At 39.5% G+C, this 17,994-nt stretch overlaps 1 protein-coding gene across 1 annotated transcript; it reads right to left on the bottom strand.

Moving 5' to 3' along the window:
• Positions 1-707: 707 nt before the first annotated feature.
• LOC128417454 (transmembrane protein 68-like) lies at positions 708-17,728 on the bottom strand. Its single transcript, XM_053396135.1, has 7 exons — positions 17,444-17,728; positions 15,786-16,116; positions 8,591-8,755; positions 6,769-6,962; positions 4,956-5,016; positions 2,887-3,026; positions 708-1,981 (listed from the first exon to the last, which is right to left on the bottom strand). The coding sequence occupies exons 2-7, from the start codon at positions 16,111-16,113 to the stop codon at positions 1,877-1,879; spliced, it is 993 nt and encodes a 330-aa protein (XP_053252110.1). The 5' UTR covers positions 16,114-16,116; positions 17,444-17,728; the 3' UTR covers positions 708-1,876.
• Positions 17,729-17,994: the final 266 nt, after the last annotated feature.

Here is a 17,994-nt window from a genome sequence, read left to right as displayed (position 1 = left end):
TGCACTTTGACGTGCTTTCGAACTGCTAGATTTGCAGGAGCAGAGACCGAGCAACAGGAGCTCACTCCGTCGCGGGGATTCGAACCGCCGACCTTCTGATCTGCAAGTCCTAGGCTCTGTGGTTTAACCCACAGCGCCACCTGTGTCCCTACCACTCAAGTATTTACACCTAAATATCAGAATTACTGATATTATCCTGAAGGCGGGTATTTAAACAGAAGTCACATCACTGAAAGTTCAGTATAACTCATCAATTTATGGAGCACAAACCAGCTCTCTTCAGGTTAAATAAGCCACCAAATTTTAAAAGTACTTAAAAAAAAAAAAACCTAATTAAAGCATTAAATATTACTAGTTTTACTACAGACCAACTTGGAATACAATTCCAAGGATAAACATGCTGACCTATCATTTTGCATCCAGGGCCTCTTTATCCATTTTGGCAGGAAAATGCTTGTGTGGTCGTGGTTTCATGCAAGATATTTATCAGGCTTTCACAGTATTGTCATATATTTCTGCCAGCAGTTGGTGCCAAAATGCAGACTCTCTACATAAGAGCGCCAGGTGGTTTTTCAAATATGTTTCTGGTCTATTGTTATTTTACCTTTTTGGAACTTTTACATTATTGCTGTTAATTTTTTTGTTTGCTTGTTTTAATTTTTTTGTAAACAACTTCCAGCTGCGTGTTTTTAACCCGGAAGCAGTGCATAATTTTTTTTGAAATAAATGTTAAGGCCCTTATGTGGAGCCAGTCTCCCAACAACTCTCAGTGGCTTCAACGCTGCCATCACAAATGGAGCAGTATCTATACACCCACCACTTAGCTTTCATAATATATGGGGAGAGATAACTGCCGCTGCTATGTGAATTAGCTAAGTTTCCATCTGGCACAGCACTGGTCCACACAATTTTCAGTGCATTCATATCCTTCTAAAGTGCTAAAACTCGCCATGTTTTGGAATTTTTCTGATGCATATGGCTATCCAACTACTGCTCTTTTGGGCTAAAGAACTGTGCAATTGTATAGTATTAATCCTGCTTGCTTTCCTTATTATAGAGTGTCTACGGAAATTCTAAACCTTCAGCCACCACCAAAGATGGAAAAAAAAGAGAACCTTTGAAGGGACGTATTAGAGGGAATACTCTCCCTCTACAAAGAGGCAAAACTCAGCAATGCAAGTTCATGGAATTCCAAATAAATACTTTTGCAGCACAGCAAATTGCGATGGAATTTGCATTTCTAGGGATTTCAAATGAAGGTAATGCAAGTTAAATGTTCCTTACACATGGTAAAATTATGGCATCCACAGGGCCTTTTCTAAGCACCCTTACAGTGCAATCCTATGCGAGTATACTCAGAAGCCAGCCTCCATTGAGTTCAGTAAGATTTACTCCCAGGTACTCATGCGTATTATTGCAGTTTTAGTTTGACAGCAATAACATCATCTTCATTTCACAAATGTTAATAAATATAATTAAGGACTTTATCATGATTGGAGAAGCTCTGTTACACCACACGAGACATGAAATGGACACAGCTATAATGTTCAAATACATCCTAATGTTATCTTCAATTTAAATAAAATTTGTATGGAAATTTCATATATTTTCAACAAACCAAAAAAGGCATTTTATAGCTTATTCCAAGGTACAACTGTGCTTTTAAAAATATATCAGATTTTTGTGTTGGTACCTAAAGAGTAAGATTCCCAAGTTCCAGATTTAAGAAGGATCTTTTGGGGAAATAACTTGTTTTTCTGTAAAACTGTACAATTGTAAAGAAAGTAAAATACAATAGCATTTTTCTCAAATATTACATCACATCATAAACATAATTTAAAAATATTTTACAACTATTTGTGAACCCAAAAAGACACTAGTCTTCTTTTTTCTGTGTTTCAAATCGTTCCATCAATGCTCTAAATACATTTCCTGGTATTTTCTGATGTTTGTCTATTAAACATTGTATTGCATTTTTTGCCTATAAGGTCAAAAAGAAAATAGCTCATTATTGTAACAGCTTTCAGTCAGTCACAGATTAAAATTAAAACCAGCATTTAGCCCTTTTAGTAGCAATAAAAACCCAAGATACCAGCAGTTTAATTTCAAAATTACAAAACAACTGTGAGATGCAAATGCACAAAATGGAGTACGAAGTATTAGCAACTGTCAGGTGGGTTGAAGTTAGAATTCTGATGCTTTCTATCCAATGATTTATAGCATATAGTTAGCAAAGCTAAATAGTTAACATGGGGTCCAGACCCAAAATATGCAACGAAACCCACAAGAAGTCTAATGTTTGTTCTCTAATAATATCCCATATGTGTAGCAAGGTAAACTTGGTCCTCTTCCTTAACCCAGCCTAATGACAGGCTGAATCATCCAGGAAAAACCTGAAGCTGAGAAGTCACAATACACTCTAGCATCATGACCAAGAATGGAATAAGAGAAATTTCTGGCTGTGAGTCCAGAATAGCAAGATTCAAGTTGGATATGTTTCAACAAATGTATTTTAAAGCTTGTAAGGTCTATCTTCAAAAGGAGATATGTGCCACTCTTCTCCCATCTCTCATTATTCCTTATTCTACTGTCCTTGCACTCTCTTGTTTCTTTAGTTCTTTGCATCTTTATCTCAGCCAGGTCAAATTCACCTTTTCCCATTCCCATTCTCAAATCACAACCTCCCAAAATGTTCTCCACTGATTTAGCATACCGCTGGGCAATCTTGGCAGTTCACCCCAAAATCAATGAAATTAATCAGCTTCATCCCATGGCTCTTTGGGATGTTTCCATAACTGTATTCAGAACAAAGGAATATTACACTACAATTATTTAGGATTAGGATAGTAACTTTGCTACTTCAGCATTATGAAAACAAAAACTTACCTTTTCTGCCAGTTCTGCAGCAGTGACATTTGGGTCATATGGAATAGGATCTCCAATATATGTGCGTAGTTTGACAGGGAAGTTTCCATACAATGGGACTAGTGGCCAACGAGTCTTCTCATACACCCATCTAAGAAATTCTGGTTCATTAAAAAGAAGGCGGGGGGAGACATATTTAAGAGAATAGAAGGTAAAATAAAGTTCTGTTGCCCAAATCATGCAACTCTTTAAAGGTATCTTGGAGGCAATGGCTTTCAAGTCATGTTTATACAGTAATGCCTCATAAATTACTGATGCAAGCTAAAAGCTACACAGTTCTGGAATATGTACAGGTATATCCAATCCTGAGCTAGTTGCACAGATTATGCATTCTAAGCCAGAAGTCATGAGAGAGAAGAAGTAATTGCTGAAATATCTCCAAGATGTAGGTTGTGTTTGCATGTAATGTTACCCCCACCACCAATCACAAGCTTTTGCTTCCATTTCCCACCAACCAGTAATATCTGAATCTGGACAAAGTGTTGATATTAATTCTGGTTTAGGGAATCCTACTGCATTTCCTTAACTATAGTTGTTGTTTTTTAATAAATTTTTATTAGTTTTCCAACATAAAATAAGACACATCACAACACACAATACATAAACAAACAAACAAACATATAAACACGTATAACTTCATAACCTCTTTTTCTTAAGCCAAATTTCAATGACTTCCCCATGCCTCCCTTTCCTGTATCCCTATTTCAACTTTTTCAGCAACATTTCCTTAACTATAGTTAACACTAACCACAGTTCTTGGTTCAACATACTGAATAACTACAGTTACTTGAAAACAGAACCAAAAACTTATGATCTCCTCTTCTGCATGACTGTGAGAAGAAAAAGAGAAGTGCAGGAATCCAAGACTATAGCTTAGTATAAAGTATGAATGAAGCCTTAGGTCCTACATAACCTCTCTTCCCTAGTGTAGAATAGTAAAAGAAAGAGATTCCAAAAGTTGCTTTGGAGGAAAGAGTCATTGTTCTAGAAACATATTGCTGCTTTCTTAAATACCTGTGTTATAAGACAGGGAGCATGTCCTGTGATAAATACCAGTAGATTCTCTGCTTAGCCTTTCTTTAGGTCTTCATAGGACCATAGTCAATCAATGTGCTATTGTCATAAGAGGGACAGAACTTATATCTAAACAAGTGTGAGAACTGCAGCAAATTCCCCACCCCTTTTAGGAAGACCCTTAAATGAAATTTAGTCTGCCTTCTTTATCTTTGATTATACATGCAATTAGCTAATATTTTAAGATTTACTTAACAACTACAATAGTGACCCTCCATTTATTTTTTTAAAGAGCCTGGTTTGGGGGGGTGGGGTGGGGAAAACCTCTTGTATAGTGCCTAGGAAAAAGAGAAGGCAGGAAGCAGGCACAGGGAAAGCAGAGCAGAAAGATGACTTATGAAGTATGGAAACTAAAGTATGGGATAAACAGATGCAGGGTGGCTGCCTAAAGGATGGTTGAAGGCTAGGCTGAGAAGCAGACATATGAGAGGACTGAGCATGAATAGGGGGAGGCAGAGAACAATAGAAAGGAAAGCAACAAAAAGGATCAGGGGATAGAAAGGCAACAAAGCCTTCTGTTATATTTTGTAATGGTTGTGACTTACACTTTTTCTCTGTCTCTCTTTTTTACAAAATTGAATGTCAAAGGCATGGGTGGGGGGAATGTAATAGGAGATTTAAGAAAAAATGGAACCAGTCTGGAACACCTTGCTACACAGAACAGTACATATCTAGGTATTAAGGCTTTGCTAATAATTCCAAAAGGACAACTGACACTTGTGGATTTGTAGAGCTTGAGTTAGCATAAAGCAACCTCATCCCTCCAGATGTTTTGGATTACAAATACATATTCACTTCACAGCACTTAATGATTAAAATGTCAACCACATCGTTCAAGAAATAAAATCTTACCCCTATATGCACCAAAGATAGCAAGCCAAAGGTTCAACCAGGAAAGCAATAAATGTAACAACTGAAAGCATAATATAAAAACCCAAAAAACTGAAGTTGCTTACTTATTCCACCAAATGTTCTAACGCTTTCCCGAACATTTTGTGTGAAAAGGGGAATGATGGGCTGTAAAGATGAAGGACATGCATTAGCAGTTTCTGTCTCACACTCAAGGCGTTGCATCCTAAATAACAGAGTGAATTCCTCAGTGATTACTCACTAACGATTACTTTGTATCATTATAGGATTAATTAAATGAGTAGAAAGCCGAGAGAACCATGCTAAACCATTCATTAATTACATTTGTATCTTATGCTTGCTCCAAAGAGCTTAGTGCAATTTTCCCACTTACTCTTTTCACAGCTGTCCAGTGAAACAGATTACCCAATGAGATTCATATGGGAATGGGCATTTGAACCTGGGTCTCTATCACAAAATTGAGTTTTTAGCCACAGCATAATATGAATCCCCTATTATTACACCTATAAACTTAGAATGTGATTCTGTAGAGAAAGAAAGAATTTGTTTTGGAGTAAGAAAAACCCTCAAGGTAAATCTGTATTTTCAAAGGAAAACCAAATTACTCTACTCACAACTAGAACAAGAATCTATTTCACCCAAATGCTTGTGTTTCATAGCCGCATATTCTAACAGAAACAATTGGAATGCTAAAAATTAAGGTATACAGGATCACAATCAATATCTTATCACTTCTGATACCGTATTTTTCGCTCTATGGGACGCACCAGACCATAAGACGCACCTAGTTTTAGAGGGGGAGAACAAGAAAAAAAAAAATCTCCCTCTCTGTGCAGCGCCCCTCCAGCGAAGCGGCATGAGAAACGGAGCCCCTTCCATTTCTCCTCCCACTTTGCTGAAGGAGTGCTGCGCAGAGTGGGAAAGCTGCGCAGCGCCTCTCCAGCAAAGCAAAGCCAGGAGAGCAAGAGGGATCGGTGCGCACCGATCCCTCTTGCTCTCCTGGCTTTGCGTTGCTTTCGCTGAAGCCATGGAGCCTGCATTTCCCCTTAATTTTTGGAGGGAGAAAAGTGTGTCTTATAGAGCGAAAAATACGGTACTTCTCGGCATTCTATGTGAGCTGTTCCTGTTAAAAAACATTATTTTGTCCATAAGATCATTAATTTCATCCTCAATGCAATTTGAAAAAGCAGACTTTGCCTTCTATTTATTTAAAACAATTAAGGGCAAATGAAATTAATTCTCAGAATGAAAAGACTGATACAATTAAAGCCTTTTTTTGTACCAGGACAGCCCCCCTCCAAAAAAAAGATGGATCAAGCCATCAGACTGTATGATAGTCAATCAGACGAAACATCTGAAAGCAACATAACCTATTAAGGAATCTTCAGTAATAGCCTTGCATATAACGCATTCATTTATTCACATTAGTCTAGATGGCCATTCAAAAGATAAGACAGGAGGAACAATTCAGGATTTTATTTGATGTTCTGTAATTTCCAGGAAATTGATGGTTTTGTTGGCATACACTACGGTGTTACACAGAAGAACCAGAGCACTAACACAATACTTTACCATTTATACAACTACTTTGGAATATGTAAGATCTGATCAACTTGGATAAATGGAAACATTATTTATATAGATTCTCAGTGTATGTGGTGTATGTGGTGGGCTTCTATACAAACATTTTTTGAAGAGCCATTAAGTGCATCCATTTTGTTTCAATTTCTGCTTGCTTGTCTCTGCTTCTTGTAGTTCTCTCTGGATGAAGAACATGAGCAAGCAAATCATCTGTCTTTACTTTGTTGATTTTACATATAGAAAGATTCCAACACTGATGGTGCTGGTTTGGTTAAGATGCCTGAAGTTATATTCCATTTATGCTCAGAAAACACTCACCACTTTTGCATCAATAGCCACTTGAGCAAATCCTTTACGATTTCCCCATAGTATGGGGTAGTATTCATTAGCAAACAGGGCTTCCCGAACTCCTCCTGGTGAAATGGCCAATGAGCGTCCGCTCTTTAATGCTTTTATACATTCCTCCTGTGATCCAGGCAAAGTACGAAACACATCAACTACAATTTTGAAACCTGCAAAGAGTTAAGAAACAAATAGCTCATGAGAGAAATCTGGAATAAACAGTAGGCAAAAAAGAAAAATAGAAATATTGAACAAAACCATGAAATAATTGGATTTTATACACCTAGATGCAGTCCAGCACCCACCTCTTGTTCACATCCTCCTGCATCAATATTGGGCTTAATCAAAACATTTACCGTATTTTTCGCTCTATAAGACGCACCAGACAACAAGACGCACCTAGTTTTTGGAGGAGGAAAACAAGAAAAAAAGATTCTGAATCTCAGAAGCCAGAACAGCAAGAGGGATCGCTGCGCAGTGAAAGCAGCAATCCCTCTTGCTGTTCTGGCTTCTGGGATAGCTGCGCAGCCTGCATTCGCTCCATAAGACGCACACACATTTCCCCTTACTTTTTAGGAGGGAAAAAATGAGTCTTATAGAGCAAAAAATACGGTACTTTCAAAACAAAATAGTGATAATTTTAAGCAACTATTGACTCATCATTTTTCTCTAGGACAAAGTTTGTTACCTAATTTCCACATATCAGGTGCATTTGGGCCAATTCAAGCTTAGTGCTGCAGGGCTTACATGGTACTAATACAGAAACAACAAACCATTACTATTATCACTCTAGAAAAGTTAGTGTTTTGAAGACACATTATATTTCATAAAATTTGTGAATTGTTTTATAGACTATAAATTTAAAAGCTTCATAGAGTTTGGTGTAATCAGACAGAATTCTCGGTACAATTAATAATTTGGCAAGTGACCGTTCCATTTGGTCACATTAAATTTTATTTAGTTTAACAGTGTCTTTCTACACCACTCTCACCGAAGGGTAATGGCTTAGCACAGCAAGATATATTTCATGGCACATTTGGGAATTTTAGCAAAGGGTAAAGGAAACAACTATGGCAAATGCTAACCACTGTTAAGTATTACATCTGTATGGGGCTGCAACTGTGAATAAGAAACACCTTATTTTCTAACCATTCCTCAGGAATGGTTATTTAGTTTTTAATATAGGATATATTTTTAAAAGTCATGAAAGATACTGTTTCCATCTTCAAAGGGCTACAACTAGAAAAGGTACAGTCAATCCCTTTTCAGATCATTGTTACCGATTTTCACCACTGAAGACAGAACTCAGTCCAGTAAGCAAATCATAATAAAGTAAGTTAAATTTCAAATCTGCAATGCAGAAGCCACAATTTAAGAACATTCTCAGTGAGTGTGTTCATGTGTCATGGTAAGCTATGGATCCCAGGTCTGCGATCTGAAGTCACATGGAGCTACCACATTGCTACAGGTAAGCAGGGCCAAGGCCTGGTCAGAATCTCAATGCAGAACTGCCTGGGAATCATATGTATACCATCTTGGGCTCCATGGTGGAAGAAAGGTAGGATATAAATGTAAGGGGGGGGGGGAACAAAACGACATACAAACACAGCCAGTGTTCATTTCTGCATTTTGAGTTGTTCTAAAACTCTACAAACTGCATATTTGCTCACTGAATTTATGTATGAATGCACCTGTGCACACAAACAAATAAACCCTGTCCATAACACGTGTCTTCAGATGTCCAGTTAGTACTCTTAACTGATCTACAAGCATCATAATCACATTTCACAGTTTTTACCTGGTAATGAAAAGACGAAGTGATCAGCAACTACATGGATGAATTTTTTCTTCTTAGCAAGAAGAACAGACACAAAGTAGAAAAAGTCTATAGGTGTTGCTCCGTGATAAAAAATAAATAGGGCTGGTCCATCAGGTATTTTTTCTAGGCCGTGCACCTCATAACCTGTTAAGAAGAGAAGGGAAGGTTAACATTTGATATCAACTTTGAATTGCAAAAGCTTACTCAAAGAAGCACCAGAACTACAGTTGCAAATGACAGGCAAGCAAAGGCCACATCACAACTGGACATTCAATATGAAGGATTGAGTACTTTCCTGGAAAGAAAGCCTCTTTTGAACTACTTTTTAATGCCCTCATAAATGACTGACTTGTCTGCCAGTTAGGTAACTGCGGACTTCTGTTACTTTAGACAGAAGTTGCATTGCTCTTAAAAATGTTATCTTGTATTGGACTAGCTTCTGTCAATGAAAAATAGTAAGAGCTTCTAATCTGGGTTATATGGTTATCTTGGGACACAAAGGTAACCATCGGGGGTTCATCTCAGTTTCTCCACCAGCATATGCTAAATCTCATAATCTTGTTTAGTTACTCTTCAACATACTTGTGCACTCTTTGATAAATGCAGTCAGTATCAATAAAGTCCATCTCCAAAGAAAACATTCCTGTTCTGTAGAGGAATTATAGTGTCCTGCCAAAATTGAAATGGCTTTTGTCCTTTTCAGATCATTGCTGCTGTTCCATTATCAAATATTAAGAATCTCATTCCATCTCCGCCTTGCTCCTGAGAAACATTTTCTGCAAGTAGAGTGGGCAATTGAAAACATATCTGATCATTCCAATACAATTGGCTCCACCCCATGAAAGCACATATATGAAAATCTGTAGAGAAAATGCGCTTACAACATTACACTACCTTCAAAAGGAATTCTTCTGTTGATAAGGAATCTGTCCCATCTGACTCAAAAGATTTCACTGACTACTTCATGGGCACACCCTCTTCTTGAAAACACCTGCAAAGTGGGGGAATAACCACCTTTGTTGTTGCTGTTGCACAGAGGACCTGGAGCTGTAGACGCTAATCTTTAAGAACCACCTGCTCACATTTAGAGTTTCCAAGTCCAGGAATTGGAGAGACTGTTCTGAATGGGGTTGCACTGTACCTGAAAAAAGGTACATGGTTTGGGAGCTCTCCAAGATTTCAAAGCTGTCACTGGAAGTACAAGTAGCCTCAGTGGGAATAGTTACTCCTCACCAGCTATAGCAATTCATGGACTTGGACAGCAGGTATCAGTAATCCACGCTCTGATAACCTCATGACTTGTTACTGCAATGCACTCTACGTGGGGCTACCCTTAACTATAGTCTGGAAGATGCAGTTAGTGCAAAATGTGGTTGCCAGGCTCCTAAAAGGGGCAGTCAGATGGGATTCAAGTGATTCCAATCCTCAGAACTCTGCACTGGCTGACTGCATGCTACTGGGCCTATTTTAATGTGTTGGTACTGGTACTCCTCCCAATACCTACAGGCCTGTGTTCCAAGATCCAACCAGTGGCCTGGCTTATTGGTGGTGGTCTAAGGCAGTGGCCTTCTCAGTGGCAGCACCCTGAACATGGAACTCCCTCCCAAAGGAAATGTGGTTGTCCCCCACACTGTCACTATTCAGATACCAATTTTAAAAATGTTCACCTGGGGATTTGGGCCATAAACGGGCTATGGAATTTAGTAGTTCTGCTATTTCACTGCCTTTCCATGTTGATCATTTATAAGTTTTTAAATGTAGTGTACTGGTCTGGGCTTTTTTTAGAAAGAATGGAATAAAATCATTTCAGGTTAAGGCAAGGTAGGGTAAAATATTTAGAAAATTTTCTATGTTTATTGTGCTATACTCAAAATTGTTTACCAAGTCACCTGAGGCAAGATCTGAAAAGGGGAACTTCCCAACCTTCAGTTCATTGTTTCATAATCTAATTATAATTATGTTTCATCAAATAGGTAGGTTGCAACAGGGATGGAGTGTCCCATTTTACTCGCTTAAGGAGAAACAGGAAGTGCCATCCTGGTGCCTCCAGCAATGGTGCCAATTTGAAGAAAAATCTCGCTGGAAATCAGTGTAAATGGCAGCGGTGGAGGCAGTGGGGCAGAAGGGGTGCCCATAAGGACACAGCCTTGAGGGCTTCTGCTGCCTGAGGCAGCAGTCTCACTCTGCTTAATGGCTGGACCAGCCCTGGGCTGCAAGACAGGTAAAGATAAATTCATGTGAACACCTGACTATTTAGCCAAATAGAAATGCTTAAGAATATCCAAGAACCGTCATCAACCTGAGTTTAAGGCAAGGGTCATTCCATGTCATTTCAATGAGGTCATATCACCCTCCGTCTCGGATGTTGATGAAATTTGAAACCCACTTAAATTTTTCCCTCCATCTCAAACAGTTTTAATTTTATAGTACTTTGAAGTTTTGTTAAATCTGCATTATCTGTCCCTATTGAGACCCTCGGCATAAGATACCCTTGTGTACATTTCTTCTTCTTCTCCATAAACAAGTATCAGATTGAAATTTTACACAGAGCTCAATAAAATGATGACGATTTAAGAAAAAAATACACCAGCACTCAAAAGATTTTATAAATGCCTATTTTTTTAAAATAAATGCACTTGTAGCCTAGTTTTTTGGGTGGAAAAACTAGGTTTAGAAAATCCATAGCTGTAATAACTTAAAATTTCCCAAAATTTCCCAAAATTAAAACAAGTCTGCACTTTCAAAAAGAACCTATAATAACAAATATTATTTTAATTTTTAAGATATACAACTTTGTTTCATTATTTTTTTTCTATTACAGCTATGGATTGTAGGAAAGTTGTACGAAATGGCTACCCAGTAGCCATTTTCCCCCATGATGTCCAAAATACATAAAATTTTCATTACAAGCAATAAAATATCATAAATTTCATTCTTTGTCAAGAAAGAACATGTCTTTGCAATAATTTTCAACATCAAAAACTTGTGGTTACATCATGCCCACCCACTGTAAATTCGGGTTTTCTAAACCTAGTTTTTCACTTTTGGGTTGGCAATGTCATTTGATTCTGGGATCTGCCTTGGGTAGCTGTCTCAACCCCATTCCTTTCCAAGTTTTCCTGAAGAATCCTGGCCAAACCACTCTTCCATTACACTTTGCTAAAGGCTCTGCTTCATCCACTGTGGGTATTGTACAACTACTTTACAACAGTTGGTCCTGTGCTGTATTAAAAACTAAGTATGCTTTTTAACTTTGGATAATGAATTACCAGAGAAGCACAACCTGTTACCAAAGTTAGCTTCATATGAAATGACAGGCTTGCTTAAGCACTTGAACTGGCTTGCTTAAGCCCTTACAGCTTATAGCGCCCAGAGAGTACAGAACAACCCTGTTATTGGGGGGGGGGGGCAAGGATACACTGCAACTTTTTGTTGCATGTCCTAATTGTTGTTCCTATTGACTTTCAGGTTCATCAACCTGTGCCACTAACACAGTATCAGTGGTCAGGTGAAAAGGGAGATGAATAACGGTCTATAAAACTGATGCTATCTAGGTTGTATACAACTACAAAGATCTGAACTCAGGAATAAGGGAGACCATAGAGATACATAAATAAAAGAGGTGGTCATATTCGGCAAAATAATATTTCACATTGCTAAGCACCAGCATAAAACATGTAAGCATCTGGCACAACAAATATTTCCTAGCACTGCTCTTATGGTACACTGACAGTAAGCTGCCTTAAGGTATACTATTGTATCCTGTGGCAGTGGTGATGAATCTATGAACTATGGACCAGATCAGACCCACAAGACAGCCTCACATGGCCCACCAAGGGCCTTTTCCCTTCTCCAGTCAAGTTAATGGAGAGATTGCTGTTGCCATTAAGTTGCACTGAGGACAAAGACAAAGGGTGCTGTCACCTGTAGAATTAATGAAGGGGAAGAAAAAGAAAGGATCCCTGTATGTGCATGATTGTGGTGTGTGCCAGAGACAGAGATTCATTGGTGAACAAGTGCAGTGCAGTACAGTGCATGCAGGTGAATATGAATTTCTTTTTCTCTCCTCTGGCATCAAACCCTCAAGCAGGTTGGTCAAAACTGAATGCAGTCCTTGGGTAAATGTCCTATGCCAGCCATTTACTGGGGACTATCAGGTTAAGAACAGAAGCAGACTGAATTTGTTACAGCATTTGCCTGATAATACACAACTTAATATTTGTATATATCAGTCCATTACAGTGACGCGGGTGGCACTGTGGGTTAAACCACAGAGCCTAGGACTTGCCGATCAGGTCGGTGGTTCAAATCCCCGTGACAGGATGAGCTCCTGTTGCTCAGTCCCTGCTCCTGCCCACCTAGCAGTTCGAAAGCACATCAAAGTGCAAGTAGATAAATAGGTACCGCTCCAGTGGGAAGGTAAACGGTGTTTCCGTGCGCTGCTCTGGTTCGCCAGAAGCGGCTTAGACATGCTGGCCACATGATCCGGAAGCTGTACGCTGGCTCCCTCAGCCAATAAAGCGAGATGAGCGCCGCAACCCCAGAGTCAGTCACAACTGGACCTAATGGTCAGGGGTCCCTTTACCTTTACTCAGTCCATTAATTATTTTTATTCTAATTCTTAAAAGTTGTAAAATGCCTTTTTCCATAAAGAGGGCTTCTCCCCACTTCCCTAAATGAATGTGGATAATTGCTATAATTACACACTTGCTGAACTTGTTGGACTTTCCACAGTCATTCTTCCATCTTCCCCACTAGTTTTTCTGTACTCTTTCCTCTGGAGGTCCACATAATTGTGAAGCTTGGGATGGGGGAAGAGAATGACATAAAATGCTAGACCAATATATTGGCAAAAGCATATATATGTGCCTTATTAGACCGATGGTTTAAGTCAGTGGTTCTCAAGCGGTGTGGCTTGCCACACTGGTGTGGCAGGAGAGGATGTCAATTGTGGCAGGAAGATTCAAGGACAATCAAAGATTCCAGTGAATCAAGAGGCAACACATGTGGGTGGTTCTTGCAGTTTGCCACTCTAATCCTGAATAACCAACTTTTTAGAATTTGGGTCACAGCGTTTGTGGCTAAGAGGTTTTGCTGGCTTGAACAGAAATACAGAAGATTTCTATATCATGGCCTATGTCATGGACAGAAAAGTTCAGGCTCTTCAAATGTTAACCCCCATGATCCACACCCACAGCCCATGCTGGCTGGGGCTTAGAGAAGTTGCAAGTACAACCACAGCTGGAGGGCCACAGGTTCCTCTTTCCTGCCCTAATTGCATACTTTCCTTTATTTAACTATTTCCCTCCATATGACAGGTTAGGCTAGGCTAGGGCACTGATGGACACTGTGGAGCAAAATCTACCAGCAGATTTCTGGGGAAATTAAGTAGATTGGCAAGGATTCCCAAATCCCCAATTGTTTAGCAATGACTCCCACACCCACATTACTGTATAGTGCTGAAATGAAGCAGAAAGTGATGCATCAATGTGTGGAGGGACTGAAGAGTTCAGTTTTGTTCTGATGCTCAAAGTCACTGGGTTCAGAATTTATTAATTCTAAGTACTTGTGTCTGTTTGCACCTGGCTCTGGTTAATAGATCTTCGAGTTTTAATAGAAAAAAATGTAAATCCCACAAGCCTGAAGTCTGTCCTCCCCTGAGCTATGGGATATTTGAAGGATTAATTAGGCTGCTTAGGTTTTGAACAGAAATAAGTGTGAAGCTATTCATTATCATTTGCAAGGGAAGGAGCAGAAATACTGACTGAGGTTGGAACCCCATTTGTCTAGGAGTAAAGCCCCACTGGATTGAATGGGACTTGAATGGGAATGAGTAGACATAGTATTGCAGGCTTGAAACAATGTAACTGGTTTTCCTGGTCATCATGTAGTTTTTCAAGCAAAGAGACTTCTGCCTATACTTTGCCACCAATTCCATTAGTCAGACTCAGAGGCAATCTCATGCTATTCATTTTCTTCTAAAATATACTTGCTACAATTAGCATACATTATTCAAGCAAAAAGAAGGGAAGAAGTCTAGCAACCATGCCTAGAAAGCCTTTAATTGTTTCATTATTGACTTTCACGGTATCTTTTAGAACCTTTTGTAAAAAATCCGATTTACTTATTAAAAAAAATTAACCTGATACATCATTGGGCATATAAATTCAAAATATATTTAAATATTCACTCAGACTAAATCTGTCTTTCAAGGACAAACTACGTCACCTGAATACAGTTGCTAAATATTAGTGCCTGTACAGCACAGGAAAGTAACAGACAATAGGTATGACATACCAGACTGGGAAACGATAGTTAAGGTAGTCTGAAGCAGAAGAAAAGTAGACAGAGTTCATTATGTGAAGTTCCTGTTTTCTTTGAAAGTTCACAGGAACACCTTGATTTCTGGCAGCTGGGAAGAAGGAAGGAAACCACTGATGCATCCCCATTATTGTCTATTCTACAAGACTTCTCCCTAACAAGAAGCTTGTCTAAAAAGCCTTGTAGTCCAAGATTTATAGTGAACAAGCTAAAGAGTTTATTGTTATATTGTCTTGAGAATCTCATGTACCCTCTTAGACTGGTGCAGTTCTTGCTTAAAAGGAATGAATCACAACAGAATTCCACTTTCCTGTAGGAAAAGGCCTATGCATTCCTATGCACACACCATGCATTCCTCATCAAAGAGGTGTGTGCACAAACACACATCTGGGTAATAGATGGTGCAAAATCAAAATTATTTTGTTTTTTGCTTCTTTTTACGATCTCCAGAAAGTCCACCTTGCACTCCAGTGAGGTTGGGAAATATATGGTGCAACTAGTTAGCAACGAACAACTCAGAAAGAGCTCCTTTAACATAAACCTTATTATCATTTGCCTCCCTCAAACATACGTGAATGTAAAATATAAAGCTACTTTCTACAGTGGAATAATTCCTCTTTAATCAAACAATTTTTTTTACAACGCATACACATTCTGAATATAGGAATGTGATTGATTAGGAAGTGGAATAAAAAAATACTGAACCTCTGAAACTGTAATAACAAAGTACTTTATGCAGTGCTACGGAAAAAAATGCTTGGGAAAGTTCTTCTGAAAACAAGTATAGGATTTTGTATCCTTATACTTGAAGACTATTTAGCTTATATCATCTACATAAGAAAAATGTACTTACCATTCCATATTCTTCCATGAACATACCACAAAGTTAACACTGCTAGTCTTGCACCATCCCAAAAATCATTTGAATAAACCTCTTTTAGGTGTGTCCGTAACTTGTAAATATGAAGAATAAAAATGCTGACATATATAAGAATGAGGATGAGTGCAGGAAGTAAAAATGCTACAAGCAATGGTGCAAAGAGCCATGTGAGGTAGACCAGGTAACTCAGATATTCGTCCAAGTGTTCGACTCCAGTCCATCCTTCCAGTATGTAAAGCAGGCAAGTCAAGTAAGACATGGGCATCTGCTCTGCACCACAGGATTCATTTCGGCCTATCATATTCTGTTTAAAAAGAAAACAAAACAAGTTTTTTAAAGTATATAAAGATCTGCATAGTATATTATAAAGAAGTGTTTGGAACTGTCAGTTTGAATTTCCAGACAATTATCACTAAAGACCAGAATACCCTTAAGTTGAATACAGACTGCTGTCATTGCCAAGTAAACACAACAATCAAGTTTGGGAGTGAAGCAACTAGGGAACCTGTAATACTTGTCTACCCTCTGCTTCTTAAAGTCTATGAAGTGCAACGTATGGCAACAGATTCTTATCTCCTATGTAGCACTTTTACAATAGTAGAAAACAGGCTTTCAATGTTGTAAAATCCAAAGCCCATCTAAGATAGCTTTCTTTGTACAGGAGGGACTTTGTTCCAGACTTTATCTTGTGAACCTCCCTGAGATCTTTTGATGAAGGGAAGTATATATATCTAATAAACAACAACAACAATTTATGTATGGCTTTCTTCGGTTCTCTTGCTGTGTCCCAGCATCATCCTCTTTGTGTAGTGCAGTGACAAAGACAAGAGCAGCAAACTGAGTTCTATGATGGAAACCTGCTCCGATTTAAAAAGGCTTCAGTGATCATCTTCATTCGTTTAATTCACATGGGTTTACTGGGATACATTGACTAGATCTGTGTACCTGACAGAGATGGGGCCACAAATGTCTTTTTGATGAAATAACCACCTGTTTTTCAAAAAGAGCTATTGGTCCTTTGGGTTATCATGTTTCAAAGTCTTTCTTTCAGCAATAAAGAGCAAGCAGACAAGTGAATATCCCACAAAAAGGCACTCCCACAAAACATTTAAAAACAAATGCTCAAGTGCACACACAACAGCAACTCAGTGCACAGGGAGACACTTCTGCAAATTGATGACCGATAGCTGAATTGATAAACAGTTACAAATCAGGAAAGACCAGCTCCAATCTTGTCTCTCCTATAAATTCTCTGGGTGGCTTCCAGGAAATGGGAGCCGCGCTTTCCCAGCTGCACACCTGCAATATCTACCTGACATGGTGTTGTAAGAATTGCCGCGTGAAGCAGCCCCTACGACATTCGTAAAGCACAGGAAATATTAGCGGCGCCCGCGCCACAACGCAAGGACTCAAGTCAGAATCAGTGAGAGAGCGCCAAAACCGGTACGGAGATGGGAAGTCCGGCGAGAAGTTGGGGAGAAAAGCAACAGAAAAGGCTGCCCATGTAAAGGGGGTGGAGGGCAAGGCGAGAAAGGAGCCAGGATGGCTGCCCTCCCTCTGTCAACTCTCTTCCCCGCCCGAAGAGACAACTTGTTGCATCCTAACGAGGAGGAAGGGAAGACGGGCCTCACCTGTCTCGGAGAGGGAGGATGAGGCGGCGGCGGCGGCGGCGGCAGCTGCAGAGACGCTTCACTCGGCGACAGAGCTCGGCCTTTTCTTCCTCTCCTGCCACCCCCAAAGGGGCGGTATGGCAAGCGGCCACTCCTGGCAGATAGCACTTCACCGCTATCCCATTGTCCCGAGCGAGGACGCACCAAAAGAGGACAGCGTGCTCTTCGTTAAGCTTAGGGCCGCTGCTCCACCCGGACCCATTGAGTAGGCGGACAGGTGCCTGAACAAGTCAGAAAAGGCGGCTTCCGGGAAATGCGCCATAGAGAAAAGAAAGGACAGAGGGACGCGTAGCGGCGACTGGATAGAGGGTTTGCGGCTGCGCGTCGGAAGCCTTTAAAAAAACAAACGCCAATCTCCCGTCTCGCCCAGGGGGAAGGGAGGACGTCGTATGGCTGCTTCCAAACAAGAAAGGCAGCTGCAGAGGCTGTTGTAGCTCACATCTTATTTAGTACTAATCTAAAAAGGGAAAAGGGAAATCTAAAACAACCCTGCCAAGGCAAATGCATATTAT

The sequence above is a fragment of the Podarcis raffonei genome, chromosome 7, assembly GCF_027172205.1.
Source record: "Podarcis raffonei isolate rPodRaf1 chromosome 7, rPodRaf1.pri, whole genome shotgun sequence".
In the NCBI taxonomy this organism is placed as follows: Eukaryota; Metazoa; Chordata; class Lepidosauria; order Squamata; family Lacertidae; genus Podarcis; species Podarcis raffonei.
This window is presented reverse-complemented; position numbering and strand designations above follow the sequence as displayed.